This window comes from Pteropus vampyrus, unplaced genomic scaffold (genome assembly GCF_000151845.1).
Source record: "Pteropus vampyrus isolate Shadow unplaced genomic scaffold, Pvam_2.0 Scaffold343, whole genome shotgun sequence".
NCBI classification, from domain to species: Eukaryota; Metazoa; Chordata; class Mammalia; order Chiroptera; family Pteropodidae; genus Pteropus; species Pteropus vampyrus.
Window position 1 is genome coordinate 845,941 of NW_011889124.1, and position 16,295 is coordinate 862,235.

Sequence of the window (16,295 nt, forward strand, 5' to 3'; positions counted from 1 at the left end):
CCTGTGCGTGGCCCCCTGCGGCCTGGCTTCTCCAGCAGGCCACCCTCTCGCTCGCGCCCGCCTCCGGGCTGCATCCCTGAGCGCTCCCTGGCCTGGGCGGTCCCACTTTTCCGTTTCAGGATGGCAACATTTTGGCTGAGTCTTAGCTCCCTGTCCCCTCCAGGGTTTTCCCGTTTCCCTGATTAGGTTCAGGTCGCCCTCCCAGGTGAGACGCGGGGACCTGGTGCCCTCCTCTCGGTCCACGTTGGGACGCCCCTCAGGCGGGCTCACGTGGCAGGCCAGGGCCACGCTGCCCTGTGCTGTGCGGTCCGTCTCGCCCGTGTGCCGCAGGGCCGGGGAGAGGAGACGCAAAGCTCGGCAGCGTGCTGTTCTTTGTTGGTGGCCCTGGGTTAGCCTGCGTTTGGGGTCCCTGCCCGTCCCGGCTTCCCTGGGACAGTTGGAGGAGGACAGCTCTGCTCTGGCACACCCCTGTCACCGGTCAGCAGCCGCATGTGCTGCGGCCAGACCCCACCTGCTCATTCGTCCGTGCGTGCCTGCGTTGGGTTTATGTCATTGCTTTTCCGTGTGTTTGTCACTGGCGTGGACTCTGTCACATGCAGGCCTGGCCCACTCCCAGTCGGCACTTTTCAGGAGGCAGGTGTTCTATGGGAGGCGTGCCGTGCCCAGAGCCCCAGTGGGGTATGCGACCTCGGCCAGCTCTCTGCCAGGCGGGAGCTCTGGGTCTCGGGGTAAAGAGACAGGCGGAGGCCCCAGTGCAGCCCCGGGCTCGGTAGGCGTCCCTCGTGTCCAGCCAGGCCCTCTGCCTGGTCCTGGCCCCCCTAGAGGCCCCGCTCTTCTGCTGCCCATCTGCGGACCCCTGGAGCAGCTCTGCCCCGCGTTTACCGGTCAGGAAATGGGCTGTGAGGCCAGGGGCAGGGGCTGTGTCCAGCGCTGTTTGACCTGTACCTTGGGCAAGTGCCAACCAAAAGAGGCCTTGTGGTGAGGCGGTTTGGATGCTGGGGGTGGCTGACGAGGGCAAGGCTGGCGTTTTCAGTCTCAAAGCAGCGTGTGTCGTGGGCGAGGACAGGTTTGTCCCGTGGGATCTCACAGGCGGACCCCCAGGTGGAGCTTCCTGTGCTGTAGGCCGGGAAAGGGCTCACGAGCGTCCCAAACGGTCACATGGGGGCCTGCCTGGGAGGTGTGAGGTCCCCGTGCTTGACCGTGCTCCATGCCCAGAGACGCCTGGAGGGCACTTGTGTCCTGCCTCCCACCGCTCTGAGGCACCTGGGAAAGGTTCGGGCGGTGACCGTGACTGGCCTCTGGACGCCCCCGGCACCCAGCTCTGTGTGGTTTCTGCGGGCCTGCGGTCGCCCGTTGGGTACAGGGGCTGCCGAGGCCGTGGGGGAGGGCCCGTCAGTGGTGCGGTGCCTGCCGTGTCGCTGCCGTCTGGGGTCCTCAGCGGCTCTGGGCTCCACGGCAGCAGGGTCCGTCTGAGCGAAGGGGCAGCACGGCCCCCTGGACCTGCTCGTTGGAAGGCTCAGAGACGGGGCTTTGTTCTCTGACGTGCTGGCCATCTCCCCACCCTTAGCGGTGTCCCCGTCACCGCGGATGAGGATGAGGATGGTGACCGCGTCTCTGAACCCTTGTGTGTAGGCAGGTGCTCGATGCTGGAGCGCCAGGCTGTGCCCGCCTCCCGTGATGGCGTTGCCAGTGCCGAGGTCAGAAGGGGCCCCGGTCACCAGCACTCCCCTTGGAAGCTGACCCCGTCGGGGTCGCGGGCCCGTGCATGGGCGCCGCCCACTGCTCTGACCAGGCCGCGTGCTGACGGCAGAGGCATTAAGGAGCAGGGGAAGGGGCGCGCAGGGAGACATCTCGCCCCCCGCAACAAAGCAAGGGTGTAGATGTGGCCGTCCTACCGTTTATCGACTTGGTGGCTTGGGATGATTCGGAGTGGCAGGGGGAAGGGCTGTCTCCCTAGGGAGCGGCTCAGGCACCCAGGTCGCCTGCTCGCGCTCACCTCAGCTGGACCAGATGGGGGTGTGGGGGTGGTCTGCCCCTGGCAAGCCCCTCGCCACGCCCGCCTGTGGTGGGTCCCACGTGCACGGCGCTGGCCCTGTTGGGGGGCGTCGGGAGAGGTCTGGTTCCTGGATGCAGTCGCGCTGCTCAGACTGCAGTGGCTCGTCCCTGTCAGGAAACCACCCTGGGAAGAGCCTTGATGAGAGGGGGGTACTGGGGGGGCCTCTGCACACCTCAGAGTGATGGGAGCCCACGGCCTGATGCTCCATCCCTGCTCACGCCCCTGCAGATGCCGTGGCTCTGCCGACAGCCAGAGCCTTCTAGAAAAGTGAGGGTACGGGGCCCATCTGCAGGAGGACAGATGGCTATGCAGCAACTTGCAGATGCCCTGGAGGTGGCGGTGTCACAGGGCCGGGCCATGTGCTGGCCCCACATACTGGCCCCATCAGCTGTGTCCCCCGTTGAGGCCCTGAGACCCCTACTGAGACCCCCAATGAGACCCCCACTGAGACCCCCACCGAGGAACCACTTAGAATATCGGAAGAACCAGCACGTGACTGTGTTTCATTGAGGAAGGCTGAGCGATGCTGTAATCATTAGCTCTTTCTGTACAGTCAGTGAGAACTGTTTACACTGTCCCCGCCCCCCGTGCCGCGGTGCCCCAGCCTCACCGCACACCGGTGTGGGCGTGGAGAGGCCATGAACAAACAGCGTCTGGGTCGGCGTCTCGGATTGCTCACAGCCTGTCACTGGAGAGGAGCCTCCGCATTTCAGGTGGCCTGAGGACACAGGTGTGACTCACCAGGTGCCAGCGAGGTGGTTGTCCCAAAAGGAGAAGGGTGCTCCGCACACTTCCTCTCTGCCCTGAACCCACGGCACTCTGTCCGCAGGCCCGTGAGGGGACCACTGTGCCCAGTGCAAGCCCGCAAGGGGACGCCGTGCCCGGTGCAGGCCAAGCGGAGCGTGTTTTCCTCCAAGGTGGCAGACTTGCCGCCTAGAAGCCAAGACACTACCTGCAAAGCGCCCCTCCTTTGTCTCCTGCTGGGAGATGCCATCCGTGCAGAGAGGATGGGAGAGCCACGCGGGTACCCAGGACCCCCCGTCAGCCCCTGGCCTGCACTCGTGAGCAGGGCCTGCCACAGCCTTGTGCGGGAGCAGCGTGGGGCCTGGGTGGCTAGCGAGGGTGCCTGAGCCAGCGCTGCCTGCCTGGGGGGGAGTGGCACGGTGGCACCCTGACCCCGCCCTCTGTCCCCAGCGCCCTCGGGGCGGTGCCTATCTACACCGCAGGGCTGAGCCTCACCTCCGACTGCTCCGTGCTGTCTGGGAGGGCTGCCTTCAGGGCAGCATGACAGAGGCGATTCAGAGCCGACAGGTTTGTTTTCTGCTCGATGTACAGCCTCAGTTTGTCCCTGAAGGTCTCCCCGAGGAAGCTGTAGATGAGGGGGTTCAGGCAGCTGTTGGAGAAAGCCGCGAGGTTGACGATGTGGCCCACGAGGGGGTAGGCGTGGCGGAAAGACTGCTGGCAGGGCGCGGCCCCCGGCTGCGTACGCTGCAGGAGCTGGACGCTGATGAAGACGTTCTCGGGCAGCCAGCAGACGAAGAAGACCAGGACCACGGCCAGGATCATGCGCAGGGCCTTCTGCCTCCGGGGGCGCAGATCGCGGTGCCTGTGAGCCTTGACCAGCGCCCGCACGATGAGCGAGTAGCAGAGGCCGATAATGGCGAAGGGGATGATGAAGCCCAGGGTGACCTCCAGCCACTGGATCTCCCTGACGTCGGCGAAGCAGAAGCAGACGTCGCCGGTGTGCTGCAGGTGCACGGCGGTGAAGGGCACCAAGGTGGCAGAGATCGAGGCCATCCAGATGAGGCCGCAGCTCAGCCGGGCGTGCTGCTTCGTGCGGAACGGGCCACAGCGCATGGCTTTGGCCAGGGCCAGGTAGCGGTCGAAGCTCATCCACGTGAGGAAGAAGACGCTGCTGTACATGTTGACCTGCAGGAAGAGGGACATGAACGTGCAGAGCGCGGTGACGTCATAGTACTGCTCGTGCAGGTTGAACACCTCCACCAGAGAGTCGGCCACCAGGATGAGGTCAGCCGCCGCCAGGTTGATGAAGTACAGGTCGGGGATGGCCATCTTGTCCCGGAAGCTGATGTTCACCACCAGGATCAGGATGTTGCCCACGAAGCCGATGGGGAAGAGGAAGACGGTGTAGAGGCAGGACAGGAAGAGGCCGAGGGCGTAGTGCTGCTGCTCCGTGTGGTTGGCCAGGGCCGCGCCGCCCAGCGCCTGCGGCAGGTGGAGCGCCGCGGGGGTGCCGTTGTGGGTGCCGAGGCTCGTCTCCATGCCAGAGGCAGGCGCTCGGAGTCACAGCCACGTCCCCTCCACGCGCGACGCTCAGGGTTCTCCGCAGGGCTCACCGAGATCCGTCTTAAGCCACAGCCCCATCCTCAGAAAGGAGGGTGCCGCTCTTGGAAGTGAGCCGGACGGATGTGAAACCAGGGCTGTCACTGGTAGGTGCCCTGGTGGTCCGGGTCTGCTTGGCACAGTCGAGCTGAGGGTAGGGTCACCGGTGTGTGCGCCAAGAGCAGCCGGCGTGCGTCTCTGCCCGGCCCAGCCGCTGCGTCCACACCGCTTCTCCCTCTGGGCACCTGGGGGGCAGGGGGGCAGCGTTAGTCCTCACGTTAGGGCCGCAGGGCTTTCTGACGAGGCCCCGTGGTGGTCGCTGAGCATCTCGGGCAGAAGCGCGAGATGCAGAGAATGCCCGTGTCTTCCCCACGGGCTCCCGGAGCTGCTGGAGACGGACAGCGAGCCACCCTCGCACCCTGCAGATGCCTTTTTTTTTTTTTAAGTAGTCGAATAGCAGGCTTATGAGGCAACGTGGATATTGGGCTTGGAGATCTTAGGAAAACTACTGTTTGTCAGCAGAGGAAATGGAGTTGATCTCAGCAGCTGTTGGACGCAAAGGAGCGGGGAACGCGGCTTTTCTGAACGATAGTGGGTCCGGGACCTTGTGGGAATTGGAACAGCATCTTTTCTCTTGTAATAAAACGGTAAAAGAAATCTAGCTTGTTTGCTAATCCCAGTGCTAAGTTCGGATGGTGAAGATGAAACTTTTTTCATGATATGGAAGGAAAAAGCAAAGGACTAAGATAGTAACCGCTTTCGAAAATGATATTGAAATTTTAGTCAGATGTTTTGACAAATCTTTGTAAAGCCTAACGTTTTCGTAATGCCGATTGTAACGGGGAAAGTCGGCGACCTAGCAAGTGGGTCAGGGACGCCGCCCTTCGCCCGCTCCTGCCGGGGCTGGCGTGGGGCAGGCGTGTGGCTGCCGCCTACGGTGAGGCGCGTCCGCTCCGCCCAGCCGGGGCCCCGGGCTGCGTCTCCGAGCTCCGCAGAAGTGCCCCGTGGCGTCAGCCAGGGTCGGTGGGCAGCGCTGTGGTATTTGGGCGGTCTCAACCGAGGAGTGGGGTGCTCCTGGAACCAAAGACACCCTACCCTGCCCAGGACGGCCCCCCAGAGAGGGATCCAGCCCAGAGGCAGAGAAACCCGGAGCAAACGCCTCGTTGCCCTGAAACGAGTTCGAATTGTTTTCCCTGGGGAGCTTTTGTTTTATCCTGAAAGGTCATTAGGAATCATTTTCAAAGTCTCGCCAAGACCGGATTAGGTGTTTATCGGCCTGTTGCTTGAAAATACCACTTTAAAAAAGAGGAAAAGTGAAAAAGGTTATCACAGCCCTGGTGCCAGTTACTGTATTAAAGTGCTCAACACCCTTTGCTTAGCTGGGGTCGGTAAATTCGATTTTAGGAGTATTTTGTTTAACGCCTCAGTGTTTCACGTCTTGTTAAAAACTGCGCAGACTGTTTCGCTCTTTACATGCAGAAATTCTAGAAGGTTTGGACTGCGTTTCAGAGGATCGCTTGAAGGCGGGTGGAACCCAGCCGAGGCACCTGTTGCCCCCCGTCGCGGGGAATGGAATGCAGCCTCACCCCTTCCCGTGCCCACGGGTCTTTGCTCCTTGGCAAGAACTGACAGTGGTCTCGGGGAAAGGAACGGGGACTTAGTCCCAAACCCACTGCTGACGCAGCATCCTCGTGAGAGCTGGCCGTGAATGCCTGACAACAAGGCCAACGAGTGTTCAGCCGCTCGGTGGCGTTTTTTCGGATGTCCCCATCTAGGAGAACACGCGTTTTTGTCACATCTCCAGGGTGTGTGTCCATGAAGGACCGTCTGTCTAGCCGTGACTGTGCTGGAGGGTGACTAAGGGCTGGGCCGTGAGGCGGAGCGGGGTCGTCTGTCTCTCAGTGAGACCTGCCCTTGCTTGGACAAAGGACAATAGAATGCTGGACGATGGTGTTTTTGGCCGCACTATGGAAAGAGCCCGCGTCCTAGCCCCCACTGCTGCGGCCTCGCCGAGACTGTCCGAGCAGAGCTGGCTGTCCTCACATGGAGCTGGAAGCCGGGACCCCCCCCACCCCACCGCCACAGAGGTGCCCAGCTGACCCACGCCCGCGCCCAGCCGTGAGCCCCAGCAAGCTGCCCTCGGGTGAGGGCCCACTACGGCACCAACCCACAGCAGGACCGAGAGCCCAGGACACACTCACCTGCGCCACGGCCGGCTTCCACTCGGTGTCACCTCGCAGCAGACCCCCTCCTGTCCTCAGCGGGCTACTTGGCCAGCCCCAGGGAGTGTGCTCATGGCAGCCTGGCCGTACGGGTGGGACTCAGCGTCTGCGACTCAGCGTCTGCGAGCTTGCCATCGAGGAAGCGAAAACCTCCCTGTCATTGTCACTAGCAGCCAAGGCAGGGTGCCCGCAGCCAGCAGGCTTTATAGGCTCCCCAGGGCCGCCCGCCCCTCCTGCGTGGATGGCCTGGACTGCCTCCTAGGAAGACCGCCATTAACCATTTTTTTGCTGGCCCTTTTTCTCCCACACTGTCTCATGAGCTCAGTTCCACTAAACACTTTGACAGAAGCTTCCAGTTTACTGCTCTTCTTCACCCACTGATGAATGTCCTTTTAGGTTTGAAAGGGCTGTGAAGAGGTCTTGTTTCCCCTTCAGATGATAACCTGTCATTTGTCGAAACTTAAGTACTTTTGCTTTTTTTTTTTATCAACTGACTGGCTTTTAAAACTAAAGAGTGAATTTCCCACACTTTAGAGAGTGGCATGTGAATTACACACAGGAAGTTTCACCTGGGAATTTTGCAAGAGATTCACAAAGAAATTTAAACCCAAGAGATAGGGATTTTGGCAAATAAATGAGGAATGGGTCGTTTCCCTGCTGTCAGGATTAGCCGCGTCTCGGCTCGCCCCTTCCCTGTGCCCCTCAGCCCACCCGCATGCGCCCGTCTTGCAGTGCAGGTGTTGGGGACAGTCCCGAGAGGCCACCTCCTCACATGGCGCCCCGCTTCCTTGCCCAGCTCCTGCCCCTGCGAGGTCAGGACAGCAGGTGCGGCCCCTAGGGCCCCACCTGCTGCTGGTTGGCATCTTGACATCGTCCTGGAGAAGGGCTGGGGTTGGGGGTAGGCCACTGTCCCCGGACGTGCGCGGTCTGGGCCCGCCGTGCACAGCTGCTCACAGAATTAGCAGTTTCCTAAGCTTCGCATTTGAATTGTTGCCACACTCCTCCTGGTGTCCCTTTGCCCTTCTGGCTTTGGAAGCTGTGAGGCTGGATCCGAGCGACCTCCGTGTCGAATGGGAGTAAAGCAAGCTGCCACCACGCCGACGGCACAGGCCGCGCTCCCGCTCCCCGAGCACAGGCCAGTCTCAGCCTTGAGCTGAGGCACGGGAGACGAGCCGAGCCGTGAGCTCCCTTTCAGGACAGGCGCATTGCAGGCGAGCCTGGAGGCCTCCGGGTGACGGCGACTCACCATGGCGGGGCCTGCGTTTTGGGGAGTACACACATAGTTTTCAACAGAGAATTCTGTGTTAATTTTTTTACAGGAAAACACTGACATTCAGGGTTCTTTCCAGCCTTAGCATCCAGCCCCGATTCTGATACGGCAGCTTCTGAAACACCTGCGTGACACGCAACCTGAGTGCGGCCGGTTTGATTTTGGACGCGTTTTTGGCCGGCTGCGACTCGCCATGGTTTCAGCACCAAAAATGCCTGAGCCACCATTTTGAAAGGAATGAGTCATGAGAAAGTGCAACTTCCTTTTCAGTTAAATAAATAAATAAAATAGAACCCGAACCTTGAAATAGCCAAACATGTCGCGTAAAAATAGCCGCTGGCCGCTCACGCATGCTGGCCCGGGCGTCCCTGCGGCCCGCGGCTCCGGGCGGCCCTGGACACCTTTGCAGTCCCACTGGACGTGCCTCGGGATGCGTGCACCCGAGTGCCCAAGGCTTGGGGTCACTTGAATTGGGGCTGCAGGTCTTGGGGTCTCGCCATCTCATTAGTGCGCCGGATGGTAGAGTGATCTGTCAGCCCCCATGTGACCAGTCAGAATAAGGACAGGACCCCGGTTTAGGAATTTTGGTCCACCAAGCCCTAGCCAGTACTGGCGTGAGCGTGGACAGATGGCGCACACCAGCTTCTGCCCTGGGGAGGGGCTGTCCAGTTCCCATGGATGTTTATGCATGGAATGTTCTGGAATGTCAGGCGAAGACCGGATCCCGACCCCACCTTAAGTGGTCCCCAAGCTCTGTCCACAGGAAGTGGCTTCCGCCCCGCCTCCCGCAGTCTGATTTGCCTTTACGCTAAAGTCCCCCTTGGGCGTCCTTCGGGACAAAGGGCCCGCCCGCACGGGACAGCCACAGCTCCGTGTGCTCTGTGCTCTGTCCACCCCACTGCTCCCCCTGGCTCTGTCCTGGGAACCGTCCTCCATGTGTCCTGACCGCCGCAGGGCCAGGGGCGACTGAGTCAGAGCCACGCGGGACCACGGGGGTGGGGGTGGGTTCTGGGCGCATGGACGTTGTGGCAGACAGGTGTCTGTCTCACAGTCCAGTCTCGTCAGCCAGACCTCCTCCATGCCTCACGTTGGGCGTGTGCTTAAAGAAAGGGCCCTCCCGCCCAAGAGAAGCATGAGAACCACCGATTTGTATTCTGGGGGCTGGTTCTAAGGTCACCCCTGTAGCTGACACGCGTGGGAACTCAGTGGGGTCAGATTCTCCGGGCCCCTCCTGAGTCGGCCACTTCTCCGAAGAGCCCCACGCGCACACACTTGTAACCTCCCGTTTAGTTCTGAGGCTCGCAAGCTATTGACACGTGTGGCTGTGTTTTCGTAAGTGGATTTGGGTCCTTCCACTTCTGAGTGAGGCGGGGGCTGGCATTCCCGCCAGAAACCGCTGGAATCGGATGGAACACGGGAGACAATTGTTCTTCAGATACTGCGGCGATAGGCTCAAGAGAAGGGGTCAGTGTGGGGGACCCTGTGCCCCCGGGCCTGTCCCCTAGCACGGCAGGATCTGCCCACCACAGGGACAGCGATGGCCTTCCTGGGGGCCGAGGGAGCTGGTGGCCGGGCGCAGCACCGGGGAGGAGGGAGCCAGGCTGAGAACCGGCTCCCGGGGGCCGGGCAGCAGGCCCTGGGTTTTTCGTCGACAACTGTTGGTGGCATGAGCGTGGCCACCCTAGAGCCCAGAGCCTGAGGCTGCAGCCCCCCAGCCTGACCGCGGGATGTCCGACATTTGTGACAGCGAGTAGATACCCCAGAGAGGCACCTGAGTATTTGGGCTGCTCTAGGTCCCAACTAACAAGCTTGACAACAGCTCTCAAAAGAACAGCGCTGGCCTGCAGCGCTGACCCGCCTGCCTGAGCAGGCGCCCGGGAGAGTTCATGACGACCCGCACCCAGTAAAGATGACCATGCATGGGAAGAAGCAGCTCGACGTGTCGGCCCTGGCGCTGCGCACCCGTGGCAGACCGTGCCCGAGGAAGGCCCGCCCTCTCGGTCGCCTTGCCCCGCTGTGCTGCTCTGCTCGGGCGCGGCCTGCTCGCCCTGCGGGGGCGGGCGTGAGCAGAACCTCGCCTCGCATGCGTTCCGTGATAAAGGTTTCATCGCTGCGTGAGCAAACGGGGAAGAAACGGGCAGTTTTTTGGAATGTTTAATGTGTTAATGGCGTATGACAGAAGCTACTTAGATGAAGAAGATCTAGGTTCTTTTTCTTCCAAAGGAGTCATGCAAACTCATAAATACGGAAAAGGTAAACCCACGAAGCCATCTTTCTTCTTTAGTTTTCAAATTAATCTTAAAATATTCATTAAAATAGACAATCCAGACAATGGAATGTTACTCAGTGATAAAAAGAAATGAGCTCTCAGCCATGAAAAGACACGGAGGAGCCTTAAATGCATACGACTAAGTGAAAGAAGCCCATCTGAGAAGCCTGCACCCAGCGTGATCCCAGCTGGATGACATTCTGCTCGGGCCAAACCACGAGGACAGTGAAAGAGGTTGCGGGGTGGGGGAGGGATGGGGAGCGGGTGGAGCCCAGGGCTTTTAGGTTCGTGCATGCTCGGTATGACGTAACGGCGAGTACGTTATACACCAAGAATGACCCCCAAGTAAGTGACAGACCTTGGGTGACCGTGGCGTGACAACGCCAATGCATCACTCATAGCACATGCCGCATCTGGCCGAGGCGTTGGTAACGGGGAGGCTGCGTGGTGTTGGTGGGGGTAGGCAGTATATGGAAATGTCCAAATGCCTCTTAATTGAGACATTTCTCGTGACCCTAAAAATGCTCTGAAAAAGTAAAGCCTTAATTAAAAAAGGAATTGAAGCTCTCAAGGTGTGGGTCTCACAAAGCCCTAGAGACCTTTTCCTTTCCCTGTCCCTTCTCTCGTCAACCAAGACAATCTTAAGATAAGTCCAGCTGTGATGGCGCATGTAAATTTGGAATCAGGTCAATTACTGCACCTTGTATCTTTATATTTTGTATGTCACCAGCCTTTCTGCAAATCATGTCACATGCAACAGATGGGGCTTTTCACTGACCTACCCGGAGCACCCAGAGGTGGCACCAACTACCTGCCAGGTCACAGGAGCAAGGAGCGCTGTTGGGCTCACCCCCGTGACGTCGGTGCTCCCAGGTCTGCGGGTGGTGGTCTCAGGCCTGCAGGGACTGTGGTACGCTGAAGACCGGGAACAAACCTTTGTTCTTGGCAAGACTTCGTAGCAGCTCACGATTAGCCAGCCACCTCCACGCAGGACCGGACTGCGATAAGGCCACAGAACTACTGGAACGATAGCTTTATCTTCACGGTTCTTCATCGTTTTGTTGGGGTAAGGCTAGAGAAGAAGCCAGCCAGGGGACCGACAGCGTGGAGTCCCCGGCACGTTCAGGACACGCCCACCAGCCCAGGCCGTGTCCGGCCAACTTCTCCCCGGTTCGCTGAATCCTTGGTCTGCAGGATGTCCAGTAGGCGTGTTAGTCGGGGCCAAGGTGTCATGTGTAAATTGAGCCAGAAAGTGCCTTCCAAACATCCCTGTCGTCCCCATTGGCAGATCTGAGTTTCAGCGAACACACAGTGTCCCCCAACTGCCGGGTAGACTCCTCACCGCCCATCTGGCCTGGGTCCGGCGGGCAGGGCTCCGACTTGGCTTCCTACCCGCTGGATGAGGAAGCCACTGCCAGCCTCTGCCCTCTCCTGCACCTGTGGGACAGGTGCTCTGGAAGGGTCTACAGTGCGAGCCTGCAGGGCACATGGAGGAAGAGGGTCGCCAGGGCCTGCACGCAGCCCTCCGCAAATAGGACCAGCTCCGCGAGGCTCACGCACAGCTCGTCCCTGGGCGAGCCAGTGTCCCTCTGCAGCTTCAGCCGTGCACGCCGCAGGAGCGTGATGCTGTGGGGCAGTCAGCAGGTGAACGCGGTCAGGGCGACGGCCAGCACTGTGGGTGGGCAGTGCCCGTGTCCCCCTGGAACGGAGCTGCCCGCCAGGCCCGCTGGACAACGAGTACGACGGAACGCCAGCTCAGGACGCGTGCAAGCCCGAACCCAGGCTGACCTTCACGATTTCTTACTCAGGCCAGGTGGTCAGCGGGTCCAGCTGGCACAGAGTGGCTTTGTGCAGCTCCCCGGACGTGCCCAGCAGGGCCACCACCCCCAGGGAGCTACAGAGGGCACAGCCCCCGAGGGCAGCCAGGACCACCACAGGCCTCGGGCCCCCTGGGTGGCTGTGCGCAGACAGGACGAGCAGCCTGCAGCAGGAGCACAGAGCGTCGCCAGCTACTCGTACTGAGCGTGGAAGTAGCAGACGCTGGACGGGAAGGACAGGATGGCGCAGCCCAGGTGAGTTGTGGCCAGGTAGTCTGGCCGGCTGGCGGCAGTGAGCGAGAGCAGTGTCACCGGCAGGTTAGTGACAGTGAGGTCTGAGAGAAGTGCGTCCAGGCCCCCCAGCCGGGCGCGGCTGCGTGTGAAGGTGGTCAGGTTGAACAGCCCGGTCAGCAAGCTCACCGGGACAGGCAAGGCCGCGTAGACATGCACGCACCTGGAGATGAGGCTCTGAGAAGCGACGACATCTTCGACGGCGGGGGAGACTTGGCTCGGGTACCGTATCCAGGACATGTTGTGGGCAGTCATCTCGGACAGCGCCAGCCCGCAGTGGTCACAGGGCCCACGCACTCCCGTCCCCTCACCCCGTACCACAAAGCCTGTCACTCGTAAATGCCAGCGCTGTCCCCCAGCACCACACTGTCTCCGTGCCGCCCCAGAGCCTGCGCTCTGGAGGACCCCCCCCACCACCACCAAGAGAGAGTCTCAGCGAGGGATTTGTGGGGGCTGGTGTCCTAGGACGCAGATTTTGAGCCCGTCCAGTGCGTCCTGTTTGTCATTAGGGCCTTCGCCCTCGTGGATGGCATGGCCAGACTCCCCATTGCTCGGAGGCCCAGAGGAGTCTTTGCATGAGTCATTGGCTTTTGGACCAGGACAAATTCCAACAGATTCTGGCCTCTTTGAGGGTTCCTGCTCTACGGGTGGACGGGAGGCCAGGAGGTGGCCCGCTCGCCTTGAGTGCACCCCGTGGGTGTGACATTTCCTGCCCTTTATCTCGGAGCTGTGACGTCAGGGCTCTGAGCAACCTGGCTGACAGGCTGAGCCTTCCTAGCTCATCTTTTGTCACAGAAATAATTGTTTCCATATAAACGTTCCCTCCCCCTTAAATTCTAACTGCATGGCAGAGGAGGCCGGAGGTAGCACCGCTGTTTATTCAAGGTGCCCTGAAGGCAGTAAAATCACAAGCTTCGTTTTAACGGAGTGCTCAGAGGTGGGCCTGGCTCCACAGCCAGCCCTCGTCTTCTCTGCGGGGTCAGCCATTGGTGCCCGCGGGCCGCTGATCTCAGATGGGCACTGGGGTCCATCCACCGTGAGCAGCCGTGTGTCTGAAAGCGTATCCTTGCATTGGGCCAGGCTGGCGGGCCACACGGAGGACCAGACTGCAAACACACAATGCAGAAGCAGCAAGCAAAAGCGAATGGCCTTTGTGCCTGACGTGTGACTCGGAGTCGGCTCTGCATCGCCAGACACACATCTGGAGACCTCCCAGCACACGTGCTGTCTGACTTACGGGCGCTCGCTCCCACGTCCTGGCATACGGCGTGGACGGCGCCCGAGCAGCCGTCCCTGGGGCCGCCCCACTCACCCCGTTCCTGGAGCCTTTGGACTGGGCTGACGATTGTCCCACAAACCACGGTGCGTAAAGGGAGCGGACAGGGGCCGCCCGCTCACGGGGACCGTGAGGACGGGCCTCTGTCTGAGGATGGCGCCAGCTGCGGGCCGTGTGGCCCAGCGTCGCCCAGCCCGTTGGCACCAGTGGGGACTCTCCCTCCCTGCCGTGTGACGTGCCTTCCGCCCTGGGGGACAGCACCGGGCCCTGCCTGGATCTGCCGGCATCCAGGCGCTTCGGCCTTGCGACAGCACTCCGCTCTCGGCGGGCGTGTCATTGTGCGCTCAGCCGCGCCGGCCTCGCTGGTTGGACCTGCCATGCGGCGAGTGGAGGCACCGTGTTTGCCCCAGCGTGCTCGCTGGCTTTGGCGCACGGAGGACTCTGCCCCGTGCCGCCCCTGCCATCCGTCCCACAGGCCCTGGCCGTGGTCTGGGCACCCCCATTCTCCAGGCGTGTGTGGCCTTCCTGCTCTGAGAGAGCCAGTGCGTTGTGACGTTTCCATCTGCCAGTGCTCGAGGTGATGAGTAATGCCCCGGACACCGAGTGACATCGAAATTAAGAGTAGTGACCGGACCAAGAGGAAGTGGTCTGGAATGTTTCTCTAATTGGGAAAAAGCTTTTGTGACATTGACCACAGGTCGGGAAACAGCATTAGGCTGTCCTAGTAGCCAGCCTCTGCAGCCGGCTAGTGTTAGCGGCGTGCCCTGGGGTGTCGTCGGGGGTCACCCCTGCTTGTGGCGGTCGGCTCTGCTCTGCTTCGGTGGGCAGGTGCTGGGGCTCCTGGCGGGGAGGAGGGCGGGCGTGTGTGGCCCAGTCTGGCTGAGAGTGGACCCCGGACTCCACCTCGATGGAAGGGGTCTCCTGGGGGTTAAGGGGCTCTGGCTCTACGATGCGTCCTTCTCCCCCGTGGGGACAGGCCGTGGCCTCGTGATCCGCAGGCAGGATGCCCGCTTGCCGCGCACGGGCAGCCTAAGCTCTCGGGCCTCAGCTCCCCCGGGACGGCCGCCTGCCAGCTGGGGGCTGCTCGCGGAAAGGGGGCGTCGTGGAGACCCTCGTCCTGGGTGGGCACCGGGCTCTGCTCCAGCCTCACGTGTGTCCGATCCTGCTGCCCGGGGCTATGCGAGCAGAGGCCAGAACTCGTGGCCCAAATACTGAGCCAACTCAGACTGGACCCCCTTGCACCTCCCTTTGCCTTCAGAATTGGGCCCAGGAGCGAGGCCCAGCAGGTGAGGCCGAATCCCTGAATCCCTGGTCTCAGGGAGGCGGGTCGAAAGGCGTCAGCGGGCTCACTCGTCTTTGCCCCTTTCCAGGTCCTACTCCCAGCAGGTGCCCCGGGCACACTCACCTTCCCGGGCCCGTCCTGCTGCCTCCTTGTCCACGTCGGAACAGGCCGAGCCCTGCTAGGGGCCAGAGGTGACCCCAGGGTGGGCTCGGTCAGCCCTCGAGGGCCATGCACCACCATCCCCTCAGCACTTTCGAGTTTTAATCGGGCAGATGGGGTACCAACGCATGGACGACGTCTCCTCGCGAAGCCACCCCCAGTCCCAGTGTCCCACCTGTTCCTGGCCCCCGTAGACCCTGGGCTTGTCCTCGGCCCTGACAGTCTCCCCCTGCAGCCCCGAAGGACGGAGGCGAGGTCAGGCTGGGCCTTGGGGCCTCGGTTGCAGGTTGTCAGCGCTTCCGAGTGTTTGCGCGCGCCGGCCCGCGCTCGGAGCGCTTCCTGCTTAACGGTTTACTCAAGTCTTAGCTTCCCACGCGAGGCAGGGGCGGGCGAATCCCACCTACAGCGGAGGCACCTCGGTCACACAGCTGGTACGTGCTGGCATCGAGCTCCCAGCCGGACAGTTTGGCCCAAGCACGTTGGTTTAAGTTTACGTCAGTGCAGTTGACTGCTTTAGGTGTGCACTGCAGGTGCATCTAGTCACATATGCGCCACCGCACACGGGGCACAAGAAGGTTCCATCACCCCCAGACTCTTTGGTACCGGCCCTTGGCGGTCGACCCTGTGTCCACCCCATGGCCTGGCCCCCCCCGGCCTGCTTCCTGTGTCTGTACGGGCTTCTCCCAAGTGCGGAGTGAGCGGAGGCCTTGGGTGTGGCTTCTGAGCGTGGCGCCGCTCTTGTCGGCCTTGGGTACAGGGACCGGCATGACATGCGTGGTCAGCGGCCGCTACCTTCTTGCCGAGGGGCACTGGACGGCGGAGAGGCCTGCAGCTGACTTATCTAGTCACCTTTTGGGTGACATCTGGTTTATTCCCAGGTCTGGGCTCTTACGAGTGCAGCTGCCTCTCGTACTTGCACACAGGTGTTCAGGTCCGTTCCTTTCCTGGGGTGCGCACCTGGGAGCGGGGCGGCGGCTGTCACAGCGAGTGTGCGCTTCAGTGTCCGCGAAGCCGCAGCGTCCCCCGCAGCCACACCGTTTGCACCCCTGCCAGGCCTGCGCCTTGAGCTCCTGTGCCACATGCGCCAGTAGAAGCGGGGGCGCGATTCCCCGGGAAGGAGGGCTGGCCCTCCACGCCGGCCCCATGGCTCGTCTGTGCCAACTGCAGGCCGAGAACCAGGCTTCCGGCACCAGAGGGCTGCCGAGGTCCCGCCTGGGGCTCTGGGCTCCGCAGCGCTGTGCTCGGTGCGGCAGCCCCTCAGGCCGTCTTTCCGGTGGTCCCAGGAGGCTGGGGCCCCCCTTCGCCAGGAC

The 16,295-nt window shown here is 61.6% G+C and overlaps 2 protein-coding genes across 3 annotated transcripts in view; one reads left to right on the top strand and one right to left on the bottom strand.

Annotated features, from left to right (window-relative positions):
- The window catches only part of CUNH7orf50 (chromosome unknown C7orf50 homolog), an 85,690-nt gene that overhangs the window by 23,513 nt on the left and 45,882 nt on the right, over positions 1-16,295 (top strand). The gene's annotated exons all lie outside the window — the stretch shown is intronic.
- GPER1 (G protein-coupled estrogen receptor 1) overlaps positions 2,846-16,295 on the bottom strand; it is a 16,147-nt gene continuing 2,697 nt past the window's right edge. Inside the window, exons 1-3 of one of the 2 annotated variants that reach the window (XM_023522369.1) lie at positions 12,432-12,627; positions 6,601-7,878; positions 2,846-4,644 (exon numbers count right to left, since the gene is read on the bottom strand). In XM_023522369.1, coding sequence (XP_023378137.1) covers positions 3,272-4,339 — 1,068 coding nt within the window. In that variant the 5' untranslated portion in view covers positions 4,340-4,644; positions 6,601-7,878; positions 12,432-12,627 and the 3' untranslated portion in view covers positions 2,846-3,271. Of the gene's footprint in view, positions 4,645-6,600; positions 7,879-12,431; positions 12,628-16,295 lie in introns of those variants that run through there. The other variant, XM_011378530.2, reaches the window with a different exon arrangement.